Source organism: Pipistrellus kuhlii, unplaced genomic scaffold, assembly GCF_014108245.1.
Source record: "Pipistrellus kuhlii isolate mPipKuh1 unplaced genomic scaffold, mPipKuh1.p scaffold_m20_p_2, whole genome shotgun sequence".
Classification (NCBI taxonomy): Eukaryota; Metazoa; Chordata; class Mammalia; order Chiroptera; family Vespertilionidae; genus Pipistrellus; species Pipistrellus kuhlii.
This window is the reverse complement of record NW_023425515.1, coordinates 533797-551856: the sequence shown is the minus strand read 5'-3', so window position 1 is coordinate 551856 and position 18060 is coordinate 533797. Positions and strand designations below refer to the sequence as shown.

General features: G+C 58.5%; 2 protein-coding genes across 4 annotated transcripts in view; one reads left to right on the top strand and one right to left on the bottom strand.

The window, feature by feature from the left end:
• HLCS (holocarboxylase synthetase) overlaps positions 1 to 13504 on the top strand; it is a 154166-nt gene extending 140662 nt beyond the window's left edge. For all 3 annotated transcript variants that reach the window (XM_045585227.1, XM_036445820.2, XM_045585226.1), the window contains 5 exons: positions 4906 to 4973; positions 5990 to 6150; positions 7196 to 7310; positions 9020 to 9233; positions 10596 to 13504. In XM_045585227.1, the coding sequence (XP_045441183.1) occupies positions 4906 to 4973; positions 5990 to 6150; positions 7196 to 7310; positions 9020 to 9233; positions 10596 to 10767 (730 nt within the window). In that variant the 3' untranslated portion in view covers positions 10768 to 13504. The remainder of the gene's footprint in view (positions 1 to 4905; positions 4974 to 5989; positions 6151 to 7195; positions 7311 to 9019; positions 9234 to 10595) is intronic.
• A 3586-nt stretch (positions 13505 to 17090) lies between these two features.
• The window catches only part of SIM2 (SIM bHLH transcription factor 2), a 36121-nt gene continuing 35151 nt past the window's right edge, over positions 17091 to 18060 (bottom strand). The window contains 1 exon segment of the mRNA XM_036445634.2: positions 17091 to 17526. Coding sequence (XP_036301527.1) covers positions 17138 to 17526 — 389 coding nt within the window. The 3' untranslated portion in view covers positions 17091 to 17137.

Genomic DNA, 18060 nt, shown 5'->3' with positions numbered 1-18060 from the left:
GTTTCTGGTTTTCACAGTGTGATGCTGCGATGAGGAGTTGTGCCCCCGAAGTCTTCTGAGTGCCTCTGAGGCTTCAGTCTGAGGAGCAGGGTCACCACGTCTGAAGGCAGAACATTGTGAAGGCTCTCTTGCATAAGAAAAGACTGGCTTTAAGTGTTTCTGCTCATTAGTTACTGTCAGATAAGCTCGTACTCACTGGTTATAATAAAAGAGGGCTACAGATAACTTACTGACATATATTTTTAAAGCGGCTCTTTTAGTCCTGTCCTAGAAGTATTTATGAATAGTTCATCACAGATGTTACGTCTGAACATAAAAACCCTGCTTTCCCCAAAAAACTTTTCAAAATAATTTTAAAGGGATCTAATCATGTTAAAGGAAAATTTAAAAACAAAGAAAAGAGTTTGACCAAATCTCACTTCTTCCCTTTCTATGTATCTCACGTAGTTGGAATGAAAGTATATGTAGTTTTTGTGTCCTGCTTTTGTAATTTAGCATGCTATTACATACGTCTGTTGTTGTCACAGCCTCATCATGATGATTTTTAATAACTACAAATTATTCCACTGACTTCATATACGACAGTAACATAACCATTCCCTGCTGGATACTGAGGCTTTTACTAATTTTTACTTGTAGCTCTGTGGTGAGTGTGGACTATTTCCTTGGTTCGAATCCCCACAGTGGATTGACTGGGTCTGAATTTAAATTTTTATTCCTTCAGAATTTTCACTGATTCCTCCTGGCATGTCTTCTAGGCTAGACTTAGTTATTGATGTTTTATTCCAACGACCTCATGGCATTCATACGCTCCCCGGGCAGAGCACCCAGAGGTGCTGTGCTGTGCTCAGGAGCCTGCGTAGCCAGGACGCTGCCCTGTGTGCAGGGCCTTTACGGGCCGGATGTTTCAGGCTCGGAACACTTTCCTTCCTGCCTGGCTGGCTCTCCAGTGCGTGCACTCGGCCGCCATTCACAGAGCTGTTCCTCGTAGCCTTTGCCAACGGGAAGAAAATGGGCAGAGGCAAGGCGGTAATCATTGCGGCCCCTCCTCTTTTCCTCCTCCTGCTTCCTTTTGTGAGCACATCGGTCAGGATGGAAATGCTCTGGTGCTCCTGGCTGCTGGAGCGGACACAGCGGCTTCACTGGGGGAGAGAGATGCACGAGCTGCCGGCGCATAAAGCTCCTTTGTTGCCCATGGCCGTGCGGTCTGGCCCGGCGCTATCTCAGAGGCACGAATAAATCTGGCGGCCTTCAGTGTCTCCGGTTCGGGGCTGCCCTTCCCCGCTCGTCTCCCTCTGCGCAGTTTCCTCTCGGCCTTCAGCGCACAGCCCCGTCTTCTCATCAATATGCCCTGCTAACTGCTGCCAAGCCTCCAGCAGCCCAGTGCACATGTTCCCTTCATCATTCCTCTTTGTTCTGGAAGTCTGCGTTTGGTTTCCGAATACCCGCCTGCCCCTGCTCCACCATCGCCGTCATTGGCTATGGCGCATGGCTGTCTGAGGTCTGTGAAGAGCATCCTAGAGTGCCCGGCCTGGAGGGTGCCCGCAGTCTGCGCACAGGGTGCTAAATCACCCTCCCTCCCCTCCCTTCCCCGAGCGCCTGCGCCCGCCTGGCCCAGGTGAGGGACTATCTCCCGCCCCCAGGGACAAAGCTCCCTTCTCGGGCCTCCGCTGGCCCAACACAAGAACAGGACGCTTTCTTGTCTAGGCCCCGTGGTCTCAATGGGCTATTCATGGCGTCCAAGAGCAATACCTCAGGAGCTGTATTTCATGGAGAAGGAAGGGCCTGGGCTGTGGGCGCGGTGGCCTGCTCGCTGGGAATGCCCGGGGCCTGGGGCCCGGCCCACCCCCTGCCTGCCGCCCCTACCCCACTGGCCAGGCCCTTTCAGTAAGGAAGGGGTCTCAGGCTGCTCCTCCCTGGGCCTGTGCACCGGGCACCGCTCTGCTCTGCATGCTCTCCTCTTTTCATCTGTGCCGGTGCCCTCGCCCTGAGCCCCAGGAGAGGAGGAAGAGCTGCCCAAAGCGTGGCCTCTCTACAGCCTTCTCCTCCCCCAGGGGCGGGGCACCCCGGAAACTGCGATGAGAAACTGTTTACACAGAAGACCACCCCTGCCTCCTCTGTGCCTGGCCCCTTCCCTCCAGAAAGCAATTCAGAGGCCCGGCTGTGGCCCTGCCCCTCGAGGACCTGATCTCTGTGCCCGCGGCCTGGCCGGCCGCTCCCGGGTGCGAGAACCCGATCTCTGTGCCCGCGGCCTGGCCGGCCGCTCCCGGGTGCGAGAACCCGATCTCTGTGCCCGCGGCCTGGCCGGCCTCTCCCGGGTGCGAGAACCCGATCTCTGTGCCCGGGAGCGAGGACCTGATCTCTGTGCCCGTGGCCTGGCCGGCCTCTCCCGGGTGCGAGAACCTGATCTCTGTGCCCGCGGCCTGGCCGGCCTCTCCCGGGTGCGAGGACCCGATCTCTGTGCCCGCGGCCTGGCCGGCCGCTCCCGGGTGCGAGGACCCGATCTCTGTGCCCGCGGCCTGGCCGGCCTCTCCCGGGTGCGAGGACCCGATCTCTGTGCCCGCGGCCTGGCCAGCCGCTCCCGGGTGCGAGAACCCGATCTCTGTGCCTGTGGCCTGGCCGGCCGCTCCTGGGTGCGAGAACCCGATCTCTGTGCCCGGGAGCGAGAACCTGATCTCTGTGCCCGCGGCCTGGCCGGCCGCTCCCGGGTGCGAGAACCCGATCTCTGTGCCCGCGGCCTGGCCGGCCGCTCCCGGGTGCGAGAACCCGATCTCTGTGCCCGCGGCCTGGCCGGCCGCTCCCGGGTGCGAGGACCCGATCTCTGTGCCCGCGGCCTGGCCGGCCGCTCCTGGGTGCGAGGACCCGATCTCTGTGCCCGGGAGCGAGAACCCGATCTCTGTGCCCGCGGCCTGGCCGGCCGCTCCCGGGTGCGAGGACCCGATCTCTGTGCCCGGGAGCGAGAACCCGATCTCTGTGCCCGCGGCCTGGCCGGCCGCTCCCGGGCGCGAGGACCCGATCTCTGTGCCCGCGGCCTGGCCGGCCGCTCCCAGGCGCGAGGACCCGATCTCTGTGCCCGCGGCCTGGCCGGCCGCTCCCGGGTGCGAGCACCCGATCTCTGTGCCCGCGGCCTGGCCGGCCGCTCCCGGGTGCGAGGACCCGATCACTGTGCCCGGGAGCGAGAACCCGATCTCTGTGCCCGCGGCCTGGCCGGCCGCTCCCGGGCGGGTGAACCCGATCTCTGTGCCCGCGGCCTGGCCGGCCGCTCCCGGGTGCGAGCACCCGATCTCTGTGCCCGGGAGCGAGAACCCGATCTCTGTGCCCGCGGCCTGGCCGGCCGCTCCCGGGCGCGAGGACCCGATCTCTGTGCCCGCGGCCTGGCCGGCTGCTCCCGGGTGCGAGGACCCGATCTCTGTGCCCGGGAGCGAGAACCCGATCTCTGTGCCCGCGGCCTGGCCGGCCGCTCCCGGGTGCGAGAACCCGATCTCTGTGCCCGGGTGCGAGGACCCGATCACTGTGCCCGGGAGCGAGAACCCGATCTCTGTGCCCGCGGCCTGGCCAGCCGCTCCCGGGCGGGTGAACCCGATCTCTGTGCCCGCGGCCTGGCCGGCCGCTCCCGGGTGCGAGCACCCGATCTCTGTGCCCGCGGCCTGGCCGGCCGCTCCCGGGCGGGTGAACCCGATCTCTGTGCCCGCGGCCTGGCCGGCCGCTCCCGGGCGGGTGAACCCGATCTCTGTGCCCGCGGCCTGGCCGGCCGCTCCCGGGCGGGTGAACCCGATCTCTGTGCCCGCGGCCTGGCCGGCCGCTCCCGGGCGGGTGAACCCGATCTCTGTGCCCGCGGCCTGGCCGGCCGCTCCCGGGCGCGAGAACCCGATCTCTGTTCTCGCGGCCTGGCCGGCCGCTCCCGGGCGCGAGGACCTGATCTCTGTGCCCGCGGCCTGGCCGGCCGCTCCAGGGCGCGAGGACCTGATCTCTGTGCCCGCGGCCTGGCCGGCCGCTCCCGGCCACGAGGATCCAATCTCTGTGCCCGCGGCCTGGCCGGCCGCTCCCGGGCGCGAGGACCTGATCTCTGTGCCCGCGGCCTGGCCGGCCGCTCCAGGGCGCGAGGACCTGATCTCTGTGCCCGCGGCCTGGCCGGCCGCTCCCGGCCACGAGGATCCAATCTCTGTGCCCGCGGCCTGGCCGGCCGCTCCAGGGCGCGAGGACCTGATCTCTGTGCCCGCGGCCTGGCCGGCCGCTCCGGGGCGCGAGGACACTCCTCACACGCTAGCACACGGAGGGCGGAGCGGGGAGCAACTTCGCAGAATGAGGGTCCCCTCGCCTTCTCAGGAAAGTGACTGCTGCCCCGTTGGCTGGAGATGCCGGGCGCTCTCCCACCTGCCCCGAAGGGAAGTGTGTGTTTTAAGTGAAACCAGTTTACAGCAGAACTCGGGCCGCAGTGACCAGCTTCTCCCCTGTTCTCAGAAGGTGTAGATTTATTTACTACAGTTAAAGCGTAATTAGTTCTCAGGGGAGAGTGTATCTTTTAAACGGCTTTATTGCCACCATATTGGTTTTCTGAATAATCAGAAACTTCTGTTATGATTATGTTCTTGGGCTCGAACAGAAACGCACTGTAAGTAGAAACAAATGTCAGGAATTGTTAGTTGTCACTCGGAGAGGGGACAGCAGTCAGAAAGAACCCGAGGGGATATTCCAAAGAAATGCAGTCCGCCAGCGCCTTAAGCTGGGTAGCAGCCCGGGCGGTGCAATGCCTGCCGCCTCTGGCTTCCCGGAGGCGGGGGACGGGTGCAGCCCAGGGAAGCCCGCGCTGTCACACCTGAGTGCACACAGGTCCCCATCTTGTCCGCGCCGGGGATCCCTGCCCGTGCTCGGTTCTGGCTGACCAGTCTTTCCCACCGTTCGCAGGTTGATGTTTGAGACGCCGCAGGAAATGGGCTTAATAGCCATCGCAGTCCGCCAAACACAGGGCAAAGGTCAGTCATCGTTCGTTATCGTTTCTGCTGTGTCTGTTTTCTGAAATCTCTGGCCAAGAGAGCCCGCTGATTGAGTGTGCTGATCCTCAAGGTGACTCCACTTAGAAGTCACTGGCTCTCACCCAGCTTGCCTCACCCCGCCCCCCTGCAGTTGAATGGAGGGGAGGGGGCTGACCAGAAGACTGAGCCTGAGCGGAGGGTAAAGCATCCTCTCAGATGGAGATGCATAGTAACCACCTGGCATCTGCTGTGACGGCTCTGGCACCTGGTGAATCCCCCTCTGCCACGTCCTGGACATGGCGGTTGTGACTTGGCAGGGTGCTGGAGAGACGGTCATGTTCCCGAGGGGCCGTCTGTGTCTGTCCTGAGAGTCACATGGAAGGCCTGGCATCTGCCGGCCCCTGCCCAGCTGGCACTGGAATTTGCCCATTCACCAAGTGCCCACAGAGAAGCAGAGGCTGCCCAGAGCTTCCCCACCTGTGACCCCCGCCCCAGCATAGACCCAGGCCTCCCCCACCCCCCGCCGCCCCAGCATAGATCCCCTTTCCCCAGCATAGACCCAGTGCCCCCCCCCCCCCAGCATAGATCCCCCTGCCCCAGCATAGACCCAGGGCCCCCAACCCCCGCCCCAGCATAGACACATACACACACACACACATACACACACACACACACACCAGCATAGACCCAGGGCCTCCCCGGGTGATATAGATGCCATTGCTGCTCTCTCTTGCCGGCATGGCCGTATGGTGAGAGTTAGACTGTGAGTGATGTTCTGACACGGGAAGACTTTGAATCATCAAAGCGCAGATGATGTGCGCACAGAGGCGGACCAGCCTGCTAATTGCTGGGACTTGCTCAGCAGCAGAGCCTCAGGTCTGGGAAGCTTCTGTGGCTGAGTTAACCCAGAGCACCCGGCGCCTGCCCAGCCCAGGGGTGTCAGTGGGCTGGCCTCCCTGGGAGGCTCTGAGTCTGTTCGTTGGCGAAGTGGCCATTTCCCGGGGCCTGTCTTCCAGGGCGCGGAGGGAACGTGTGGCTGAGCCCCCTGGGATGCGCTCTTTCCACGCTGCTGGTCTCCGTCCCGCTGAGGTCCCCGCTGGGACAGAGGATCCCGTTCGTCCAGCACCTGATGTCCCTGGCTGTGGTGGAGGCGGTGCGGTCCGCCCCCGGGTACCAGGTACGTGCGCCGCCTCACCGGGCGTCCCCACCTGTGGCCGGTGCCGCCGGCACGGTGTGTGCCCGTGTGTGTGCGTGGTGGTGCGTGTGAACCTTAGGCGCCAGGATGGGCTGCTCCCCGGGGTTCCCTCTGAGCTGCTGTCAAACAGCCCCGGCCCAGGAAGGACGAGACTTGTGTGTTATTGAAGCAGGTTGGACTGGGTGGGTGAAAGGCTTATTTTATAGGGCAGAAAAGCCCTCTCGTTTCCTGCCCTCGTTCCCAGGCGGCTAGGCTGCATCGGTGCAGGTTCGGCGAGCGGCTTGTCTGGGGACAGATGTGCCGCTCCATCCTTCCTGTGGTGCTTTGGTGTCTGTGACTGAGAAGACAAGGAAAAGGGGCGAGCACCACCGAGACTAAAGCCCCACTGTCGGACCCCTTGTCTGTTTTCCAGGCAGAACTCCATGTGGCCATAAAGAAGGGTGTCCCCTGCCTTCTCCCACCTGCAGCTTGCTTATGTCAGGCTAGCACATTGATGGGAGTCAGTCCTGAGGCGAGGTGCTGCACGCATGGCTCTCAGAGGAGGCTGGTGCCGCGTTTACACGGAGCGGCCCGCCCTCCCGACTGCAGGCACGCCCTCAGTCACCGCGCGCAGGACCTGGTACCCGTCAGGCCACCGGGGTTTGGGTAGGCCACGGCCATCTTCCTCACATAGGCTCCTTGACCCCTGAGAGCCTACATCCCCCATCCCCCTGGCATCTAGCACGTGGCAGCGGCTCCATGGTGGTTGATGCTGAGGTGAAGAGCTGCATTCACCAGACAGGCATCTTCAGAAAGGGTTGTTACGGAGACAAACAGCGGTGGGGTGGGAAGAATGACGTAGTTATTCTTAGTCTCTCCGGAGCCCCGAGAGGTGCTTTAACACTGCTGTCCCAGAGGAGCGGCTGTCGTTCCGAGAGAAGAGGGATGAGCCTGGCACCTGGTTCCCGGGGCGTCTGCTCCGCTCCCGTTAGCTGGAGGCTCAGCTGGCCCGTGTCTGCCGCCTCGCTAACTGCAGGCTTCCCTCTAGGACATCAACCTTCGGGTGAAGTGGCCCAACGACATTTACTACGGCGACCTCATGAAGCTCGGCGGCGTCCTGGTCAACTCGACGCTCGTGGGAGAAACATTTTACATTCTCATCGGTGAGTCCTACAGCCTTTCCCCGGCGCTTGGCTGTGTTGGGAGTGAATTATCATGCGAATTACTTTTCCTTGAGTCTTGTGTGATAGAATGTAACACATGTGCGCAACAGGCAGATTAGTTGGAAGTGCTTCGAGGGGTTTACTAGCCTTCCTGTCCGTGGCCATGGGATCCAAACTGGTATCGTGTCAAACACTTTTCCTTACACCTGCCCAACTCCTGCTGCTTGTCGAGTCAGAAATGGTGAAAGGAAGCCCCGGTGAGCTACACCGCACACCTGTTAGCACGGCTGGTATCACAAAGACAAGCAATGACAAGTGTTGGCGAGGATGCAGAGAAAGGAATGCTTGTGCCCTATTGGTGGGAATGCAAATATTTTTTTAAATCTTTTTAAAAATATATATATATTTTATTGATTTTTTACAGAGAGGAAGAGAGAGGGATAGAGAGTTAGAAACATCAATGGGAGAGAATCATCAATCAGCTGCCTCTTGCACACCCCCTATTGGAGATGCGCCCGCAACCAAGGCACATGCCCTTGACCGAAATCGAACCTGGGACCTTTCAGTCCGCAGGCCGACACTCTATCCACTGAGCCAAACCGGTTTCGGCGGGAATGCAAATCGATGAAGCCACTATGTAGCTGAGGTTCCTCAAAAAAGTAAAAAATGGATTTAGCATATGACCCAGCACTTTCGGCGGCATGTACACTGAATCCCATGCCCACACTCCGGGGGTGCGTGTGCAGAGCTCCATGCTGAGCCAGCGAACCCTGCAGAACCTGCTCTGCTGGAGCTACTTTTGTTTCCCAGATGTAAATGATACTGCTTGGTTTTTAATAGGCACATATTATAAAAAACACGCTGAGGACGGATCAGAACACTGGAGGACAGCGCTAGTGTAGCTTCATTGCTCTGCGTGAGGAGCGTGAGGGACGTGTGCTCAGAGGCCCTGGAACACGGTTGTCTTGCTGGAGTCTTGCCGTGTTCCGTTGCTGATTGAGGGCCCTGCTGGCAACGTGGTTCGGCTCCTCTGGAGCAGCGGCTCGGAGAGATGCGTGTGAAGCAGCAGCGGAGCTAAGCCTGTGGAGGCCCCGCTGCTGTAGCTCAGCTTCCTGAGGCCTGGGTAGGCGGCCAGCAAACAGCCGCTGGAAATGGTTGGCCCCTTGCCAACAGCTAAGCCGAGCACTAAAGACGCCCAGGATAAAGCATTAAAAGATGTGTTCTAGGGTTATTCCATCACCAGGCTTTGAAATCTCTGATCCACATTTACTCCCTAAGACCTGAATGAAATGCTTCCTTTCGAGCATGTGTTCTGCTACTCACTAGGAAGAGAAACAAGAGCTGGTGCTGAGCGCAGGTCTGGGCTGGACCACACGAAATTCCATTTCAGAAGCAGCTCTGAGCAGTTTTGTCCCCCGCTTGGCTTCTGTTTAACGCAATCAGAAGTGGCATGCTTCCTTACATCCTATTGCTGGGAAGGTGGGGAGGGCCCTGGCTTGATGAGGATGATGAAGGAAGGATGGAAAGAGAAATGGGCTCCAATAGATATGTTCCTCCGTGAGTGGGCAGCAAAGTGCACACGGCTGAGGACAGGGAGCAGGAAGCCGACAGGAAGCGCTGTGCCTCCTTCCAGGCGTTGGAAGGAACAGGTGACGCCATCAGCAGGCTGAGCTGTGCGTGTTTTCAGTCCTTTGTTTGTTTCTGACCAGGCTGTGGCTTCAACGTGACTAACAGTAACCCCACCATATGCATCAACGACCTCATCGCAGAACACAACAGGAAGCACGGGGCGGCCCTGGCGCCTTTAAGAGCTGACTATCTCATCGCCAGGACGGTGACGGTGCTGGAGAGCCTGATGGACACGTTCCAGGACGCGGGGCCCAGCGGGGTCCTCCCTCTTTATTACAAGTACTGGGTGCACAGGTCAGTGCTGGCGCCTCTCCTTTCCTTATAAGCCAGTGGTTTGGTCCCTTCGACCGAGAAACTAAGCGCCCGTCAGTCTAGCTTCTGGTGGACACTGCCTCGCCTGGACCGCGCCAGTCCCCGGCCGCTGGCCTCTGGGCCTCCTGCAGGGATGCGCTGGGAGGAACCATGTCACTGCCGGCATGTTCACGCAGAATCTCATTGTGAGGAAACAGACAGATGTAAATTGTGGAACATTCTAGCTAGCCGTGGTTTCCAAAGCGAGCTTCCCCAGGCTGTGGGACTTGGGAGAAATACCGATTCCTGAGTCTCCTTGACACCCTCCTGCATCAGAAACCCAAGGCTGAGCCCGGCTTTGTGCTCCCACCAAGGCTCCAGGGAGTCTCAGGCCCCTGGAGTTTGAGAAGCTGGTGGGCGTCCACGGGCCTCGGCCTTCCGAACGCCACTGCCTTAGGCCGGCAGGTGGGCGCTTCCTGAGAGGAAAGATAGGCACAGCCGTTAAGTGCAGCGCTTCCTAGTTAGACTCTGGCCGGAGGAGAGGCCGGAGGAGAGAGGCCGAGGGCGCTAGGAGGCAGAGGTGGAGCTTGCAGGGTGTGGGTCTAGGTAGTGCAGCGCGGGGAGTTTGGGTTTTGCAGGGACGCATGCTCATTTGTAGGAGACACATGATGAAGTATCTTAAGTGTCATGATATTGAAACTTATTTTAACTGTCAGCCCCCAAAAAGTGTGTGTGTGTGTATGTATGATCAGTTGATGTGAATTTAAGTAAAGGAGAGTATGAGATTCATTGTATTATTTTTCCAACTTTTCTATTAGTTTTGACATTCTTCAAAAGAAAAATGTTGGGGGAGGGGAATAGTGTACTTTTAAAACTTAAAATTCTATACATTTGGAAAATACTTAAAAGGTGGAGAACTTTTCAGCTCCTCCTCTTTTCCCATAACCTCAGCCAGAACCCTGCGAGCTTGCCCAGTGTTCCTCAGAGTGCTCGAGGGGGAGGAAGGGGAAGCTCAGCAGCTACCGGAGAGCAGCCGCTCCTGCCCTGCTGCTCGGCGGTTAGGGCGCCATCCCCATACGGCAAGGTTGTGGTTCAGTCGCGGATCAGGGCCTTACAAGAATCCACCAGGTTTGTTCCACCAACAAACCTCTCTCTCTAAATTTAATAAATGAAATTTAAAAAATAAAGAGGGAAGCAGTTCTCACTCCCTGTTGGACTTGCACACACCCTGGCCATCGAAACATCTCACGCCGAAGAGGGGGAGCACAGACAGTGCACCTAACCTCGCCCGGCCAGCCCCACGCCGCCCCCCCTTCCTGTCAGCCGCATCCCACTCCAGTGACTCGCCCTGTGCTTTGTTCCCAGTGGCCAGCGGGTCCGCCTGGGGAGCGCCGAGGGGCCAGAGGTGTGGATCGTCGGCCTGGATGACTCCGGCTTCCTCCAGGTTTACCAGGAGGGCGGCCAGGTGGTGACTGTGCACCCGGATGGCAACTCCTTCGACATGCTCAGGAACCTCATCGTGCCCAAGCAGCCGTAGTGCGTGGGGAGGGCCTGGCGCTGGGACCACTCAGGACTGGCCGGGCGTGGCCACCGCAGCAAGCATTCCAGTTGGGGCCTGCTCTCTCCTTGCCCCCAGATGGAGAAAGCCAGCTTAGAGGGGTGGGCGAACGTCGTCTCCCTCGTTAACCTGTTAGTCCTTGAGGTTTGTTCTCAGTTATGTCCTCAGTGACGGAGGAAGATCTGGGGGAGGGGTCCTGGAGGAAGAGGTTCCGTTCAGGTGAAGCCCCCAAAGGTGTGACACTGTTTCCCCGATTGGGCCTGGATGTGTGTTTATTGCAACCCCCAATATTTTCACGTGGAAGCCACAGTGGAATAATTCAGACATTTCCCCACAGCGGAGACCTTTACCCTCCTAGACCATTAAAAAGCAAATCAGAGACAGCTCCGGGCTGTGCGGTGGAGGCGGAGGCCCGGCAGCTTTCACAGCGGCTTCAGGGCGGACTGGCACTGCGCGGCGGTGTTGGTTCGGTTAATGAAGAGCCGGGAAGCCAGCCTCTGAGAGTTCCTCTGCCTGGCGGTTCAGGCCCAATGGCACTGGCCGCAGAGGGGTGAGCAGGGCGGCTGGATGGCCGCGCGGAGGAAACTGGCTGGTTACTCCGACTGGTTTCTAAGCTCCCCTTTCATAGCCTTAATTTTACTCCGAATCCTGAAGCGATGGATCAGGTTCAGGGCCTTCAGGGCTGATTAGGATCGCCCAGGCGTGGGTGCGCCCTGGCTCCTGACAGCTGGAGGCGGAGGCTCATGCTGCTGCACGCAGGGGGACGGGGAGCTTTGAAATGTCCCTGTGAGGCTGCTCACAGAACAAGAAGTACGTGATCGGGTGTTTGTAAGTCAGTATTTTTTTATCCCCTTGTGATATCGACAAGAAAGAAAATGTTATTGATATGGAATGCCATCATTTAGGAAGTGTGTGTGGGGGGGAGGGGGGTGGGGCGGGGAGCGATCTTTAAATTATCTTGAAAACCTGGTATACTAAGCCTCCACCGAAGAACAAAAGAGGGGAAGCCTTTTGATATGCATTTGCCGTTTCCAGATGCACTCCATGCTCCTTCCATGCACCTCCTCTCTGTTGATGTGAATCATGCACATCACTTTGCGGCCTGAAAGGCCGGTTTTGCCCACTTTCCCCTCTCCCTGCCAGTCCCCAGTGAAGTTAGCGGAAAGCACGCGGATGGCGTTCTCCGCTGTGAACGAACCCGCCTGACTGCAGCAGCACCTTCTCCCCCCGCCCCCCGCCGGCAGCTGATCCCGGACCTGCAGACGTGCGGCTGGAGGGGAGGGTGCGGTGGGAGCCAGGCATGGCAGCCCCACAGGAAGGGAGCAAAGGAATGTGAAGTGCACCAGCCCGATATGCTTTTTGGAAATGTAACTTTTAAAATGAACTTCAAAAGTAATTTTTGCAACTAAGACTTCAATTAGAATTATGCCCCCTCCCCCCTTGCCCCCAAAGGTCCTCTCTTCTAAATGGAGTCAGTCCCAGGTTTAAATAGTTCACCCCAACACTGCCGACAGACGCACCCCGGAGCGGGCTCTGCACAGCATCATCCAGAGGAGCGATCCCGGAGATTCTCGCTGACTCGGCAACAGGCGGCCAATCATCTCGGGGCCACCGTCATTCCTTTCCCCTTTCTTTGGGGGTTATTTAATGAAAAACATGCTGTGTTTTGCTTTAAGCCGAACTCCTATTCTGGACAGTTCTGCTTTGGGGAGAAATGTTATCACTTAATTTCCTTTCTGTAAATTAAAACTAATGAAGTGTGGCCAAGTCAGAGCAGAGCGAGCTGCGGGCGGCGCGAGACCGCTTGTGCCGCGTCCGCGTCTTCAGGGAGACAAACGGACTGGAAGCAGATGCTGAGCTTTTCCTGAAGCCCATTCTGCCTCCGATGAACCAAAGACTTTGGAAATTGTGCTTCGTATAGAGCAGCTGCATACAGGCATTTTCCGTGGCGCTGTCAGCGCCATAGAAACCCGTCCGCTCACCCATGTGGCATAACCGTGCACCCGGCAGTCCCATCCCCAGGAGCTTTTAACGTCTTAACACAAGCCCAGTGGTCCTCGCAGTCCTGACCCGGGACACAGCTCAGGATTGGTGTGCGTTTGGGACACGGGGTGGTCCCCCAGGTTGGAGGCTGCACTTGAGCCTCTGACAGGTTACGGGCAGGGCGGGACTTCTCTCTGAGCCTAAAGCCGATTTGGGGACACTTTCCCAAGTGCCGGCCAACACAGGGCATGCCAGAGCGGGGCTCCCTCTGGCCCACGGAGAGGGCCAGGAAAACCCCACTCCCCGAGGAGTTCAGGAGCCGGCTGGGCAGAGCGTGGGCGTTCACGGGGCGTGGGCTAGGTGGGAAGGGTTTGTGGCTGGCATCAGACAGCCCGTGGGGTTCATGGCTGCGGTACCCTCACTTGCGACCAGAGAGTAGATGCACAAGCCCAGGTTAGTAGCACACCCTGAACCCGGAGAGCAGCCAGCCTCGCCCAGCAGATGGAGAAGGCCATGAGTGACCTTTCAGGCTGGCATTCTGTAGGTCTGTTTGCTGCTAACAGGCAGAAAACGGAGAATCTTTATTCCTGGGTAATTGCTATGCATATTTGAAATAAAAGGAAGTGGTAACCTTTGCATTTTCAGCTTTTCAAAGAATCGTGTCTGAAAAGTAATTAAGCAGATACCTATAAAACACAAGTCTACCAAAATAAACTTTAAGACTTTCTATACAGTTTGAGCTCCTTGTTATTTTTACCACAAGTTTCATTTTTAAAAATAGACAACTATTTTTGGTTCCAGTATTTTTATTCATATTTAAACATTTTCACAAAATAAATAGTTTTACAAGGTAAGGAATATGTATTTCTAAGTATTAAGAAGCTGGTGTTTTTCTAAAATGTATTTTTGACAAATGTATTGTGTCATATAAAAGAGAATTCATATTCCAAAGAAAGTAAGTTAGCAAAACCCAAAAGTAAAACAAAACAAAAAATGTTTGAGATGAAAAATTTAATAAAACAACTTAATGTAAGTTTTTAAGTTAAAATAAATTGAATGTAACAAATTAAAGAACATATTTTGTTCTTGTAGAATTTTCTCTTACTCTTGTATTTTTCTTACTGCTTGATTTCTGTCTTGCCTGTTTTAAGATTTAACCTTATAGATTATACTTAAGTTTAGGATCAGCTTGAATAATGCATTTTAGATCAGGGCTACGATTCACTAACCATTTTAAGCTACTGCAATTTTCCAGCATTTATTTGAAAGTGTGTTTATTCCATCTTACCTGTGGCAGTCTACCTTAACTGTCTTACAGTTACAATAAATTACAACTTTGGATAGACTTTCTACAGGAGTCATTGAGCGTATAAACCCCTCCCACTGGAGGGTCCCAGGGAGGAAAACGTGGCTGCAGAAATTAAAAGGATGGGGTGAGGGGACATGTGGGGGCAGAACATACAGGCTCTTGCAGATCTCTGAGCGGCCCTGCTTCCACCCTGTTCACTTCTCTGCAAAAGTATGAATGGAATGGCTTTTCTAGAAAGGGCTTCCGTGAACATAAAGGAATTCTTTTCCCTGGGAGGCCCTGTGGAGGCCCGTCAGTCCTGAGCCGGGCTTCTCCTCAAATCCATTCGGTCTGGCATTTCTACTAATGTGTTAGGACCCACAACGATGTGTGTGTGTGTGGGGGGGGGGTTATTTGTTAAAATGCTTCCTCTTCCTCTGTCAGGCCTCACAGAAATCAAGAAGTGAGATCCCCAGCTTAAACTTGCAGCTTCTTAGAGATGGAGGTAACACTGTTAGGTTGCCATAGTAACTGCCCCTGTTAGGATTGCACTGAGCTGCTGGCTGCCTCTTGCCAACTTGTCCAGGAATCTTACTTCAAGATGTCCAGACAAGGAAGTCTTCTCAAGGACATGCACACTCTTTGGTAAGCCCGTTTGTGTTGCCATTTGTAAATCTTAAACAGTCTTCTTTCTTCACAGTAACCTTTGATCTTGAAGTGCCCCAAAGCCTTTGTGGTTGGTTTATTAAGTATGGCCCCAGTGGCTAATAACAAAGTAGATGGGAAAGCATTTTGCTGTGCTTTATTGAAAAATGTCCGGTGATACACCTGCTCATCACACACCTTCCGGGAAGCATGTTTCATTGTGAGTCTTCTGAGCAGAACTGGAGTCCCTGTATCTTAGTGCAGCTCTCACGAGGGCTGCTTGCTCACCAGGCACAGCTGAGTGCAGGCAGGGTGCACGGTCCCGCCTGGGGCTGACCAGCGGGTGCTCCTCAGCTTGCCAGTTTCATCTCGGACCACACGCTGCCCGGGCAGGAGGCAGGTCCGCAGTGACACCTGGTTGGCAACAGGCTTCGCATTTTCTCAAACGGGAAGGCGCACTTTGGTGCTAGAAGGATGAGTTCAAGACATCTGCGGAAAGCCCTTTCTGTCCCTCAGGTGGGTTTTCCCGAAAGTAAACCGTTTTTGGAAAATCAACACGGGTGTTCATGGCGTGGAGCAAACTGACAGGTGGTGGGTCAAGGCATTGAGCTATGACACAGCTTTTAAATGGTGAGACCTTGAACCTATGAAAATGAAAGTATAAAACACTGCTGGTGCTTTATGGAAGATTGCTGGTTGCCTGTGGCAGACAGGACATGTTCCCATGGAGTTCTGCTGCACAGACAATGCTGCGGACAACGCCCCATCCCTGGAGCGCGTCTTCTCCGCGAGGTGCAGTCCACGGACCACGTCCCCTGTTGCACATGCAGTTCAGCTCACTGGCCCGGCAGCAAGCACCAGTCTCGGGGTGCAGGGCCAGAGGGAGTCTGCCTTGTAATCAGACCTGGCAGGGGCAGTCAACCGCATGGGGCGCCTAAGTCACCCACATGCCCATCTCCTGAACTCTGTGTGTCCTTTCTGCATCCCAGGCCTAACATCTGGAAGGTGTCCCCCAGCACTCAGGAAGAGCTGTGGATGTACTTGAGAAGCAGGCTCGCCGCCCTGGGCTCAGCGTGTAGGTTTTTTGCATTACAGAGTTAACTTTTCATGAGACTCATGCATGACTCAACGAGCAGAACTGTCAAATCACGGGGCTTGGAATCATCACCTCCTGCCTGGACTTAGAATCTGAGAGGGCTCGGACTGCAGGAAGTCTGCCCCAGCCACTGCCCTGGTGCGCTCCTCCCTAAGGTGGAGGGCCCTGGCGGAGCCAGAACTCCATCCCCGGTGGGACTGAGCATCAGGGGCAGGCAGGGCAGTGAGACTGAGCATCCGGGGCAGACAGGGCGGTGGGACTGAGCATCTGGGGCAGACAGGGCGGTGGGACTGAGCATCCGGGGCAGGCAGGGCGGTGGGGCTGAGCATCGGGGGCAGGTAGGGCGGTGGGACTGAGCATCCGGGCAGGCAGAGCGGTGGGGCTGAGCATCCGGGCAGACAGGGCGGTGGGGCTGAGCATCGGGGGCAGACAGGGCGGTGGGGCTGAGCATCCCGGGCAGACAGGGCGGTGGGACTGAGCATCCGGGCAGACAGGGCGGTGGGGCTGAGCATCCGGGCAGGCAGGGCGGTGGGGCTGAGCATCCGGGCAGACAGGGCGGTGGGACTGAGCATTGGGGGCAGGCAGGGCGGTGGGGCTGAGCATCTGGGGCAGACAGGGCGGTGGGACTGAGCATCTGGGGCAGACAGGGCGGTGGGACTGAGCATCCCGGGCAGACAGGGCGGTGGGACTGAGCATCCGGGCAGACAGGGCGGTGGGGCTGAGCATCGGGGGCAGACAGGGCGGTGGGACTGAGCATCCGGGCAGACAGGGCGGTGGGGCTGAGCATCCGGGCAGGCAGGGCGCAGAGCCTGATTCCAAACTAAGGGCACGGAGAGCCCCCAGCGCGGGGCAGTCTGAGGTCACTGGTAGGGAAACCCGGCTCCTGGAGAGCCGAGGTGGGGCCGTCGCCTCACGGGCGGTGTCAGTCCCCCGGCCTCCATGGATGGCATCTGCGGTAAAAATCTAAACGTGGGCCGCGGGCGCTATTAAAATAGTCGTCTCTGTATAAATTAATTTAAATCGTGCATACGCAGCTCGGCCCCGGAGCTCGGCCGGGCGCTGGGCAGCCGGAGCCCCCGAGGCCAGACTATGGCTTCTGGCCGCGGGGCCCAGGCGCCCCCGGTCCCCCTGCGGGTCCCCCGCCGGGCCTTGTCCGGTCCCGGGCCGTGCGGTCCTGGTCCCCGGCCGTGCGTGATGGCCGGTCACCTGCCGTCCGGTCCGGTCCCGGTCACCTGCCGTCCGGTCCGGTCCGGTCCCGGTCACCTGCCGTCCGGTCCGGTCCCGGTCACCTGCCATCCGGTCCGGTCCCGGTCACCTGCCGTCCGGTCCGGTCCCGGTCACCTGCCGTGCGTGATGATGACGGAGGCGCCCAGGTAGTGCGGCAGCGGCGCGGCGGGCGCGTTGGCGGCGGGGCCGGGCGGCCGTGGCCGGAGCGCGGCGGCGGCAGCGGCGGCGGCCTCGGGGGCGTGCGGGCCGCGGGCCGGGGCGGGCGGGGCGGGCGCAGCGCCCCCCAGCGGCCCGCGGCGCAGCACGCGGTGGTAGTTGAGCAGCACGAAGGGCAGCTGCGCGGGGGCCGGGGCGGGGGCCGGGGCCGGGGCCGGGGCGGGGCGGGCGGCCTTGGCGGCGGCGGGCGCGGGCCCCTCGCGGAAGCGGCCGCAGCTCGGGAAGCTCGGCGGCGGCGGCGGCGGCGGCGCGGGGGCCTCGGCGAACCTGCGGGGCGCGGGCGCTGCGGGGACAGCGGCGGGTCAGTCCGAGGGGCCGAGCCGGTGCCCGGTGCTCAGGGGCCCCGGGCACCGCCACCCTCTCCGCCCGCATCCCCGGCCCCTCCCGCCCCCGCACTCAGCCCCGGGCCGCGCCCGCCCCTCTGAGATGCGGTCTGAGATGCTCCGGTGGCCGCCTTGGGGCGGGAGCAGCAGGTGGAATCACCGAAACTTAATTCAGTACCAGCCGCCATCGACCTTTAAAAGTATCCCTGTGCCTGGCCGGTGTGGCTCAGTGGATGGAGGGTCCTGGGCTCCATTCCGGTCCAGGGCAGTCCCTGGGTTACCGCCGGCCCTGCTCAGGGCACGTGCAGGAGGGCAGTGAATTCTTGTGACCATGTTTCTCTCTGTATCCCCTCTCTCTTCCACTCTCTCTGAGAATCCATGGGAAAAGTATCCCTGGGGGAGGATTAAAAACATAAAACTATTTTTGTTCCCGGGTTTGAGCGTGGCCAGACAGCCCCCCTCGCTGCGGCCGGAGGTCGGCCCTGGGGAACGGG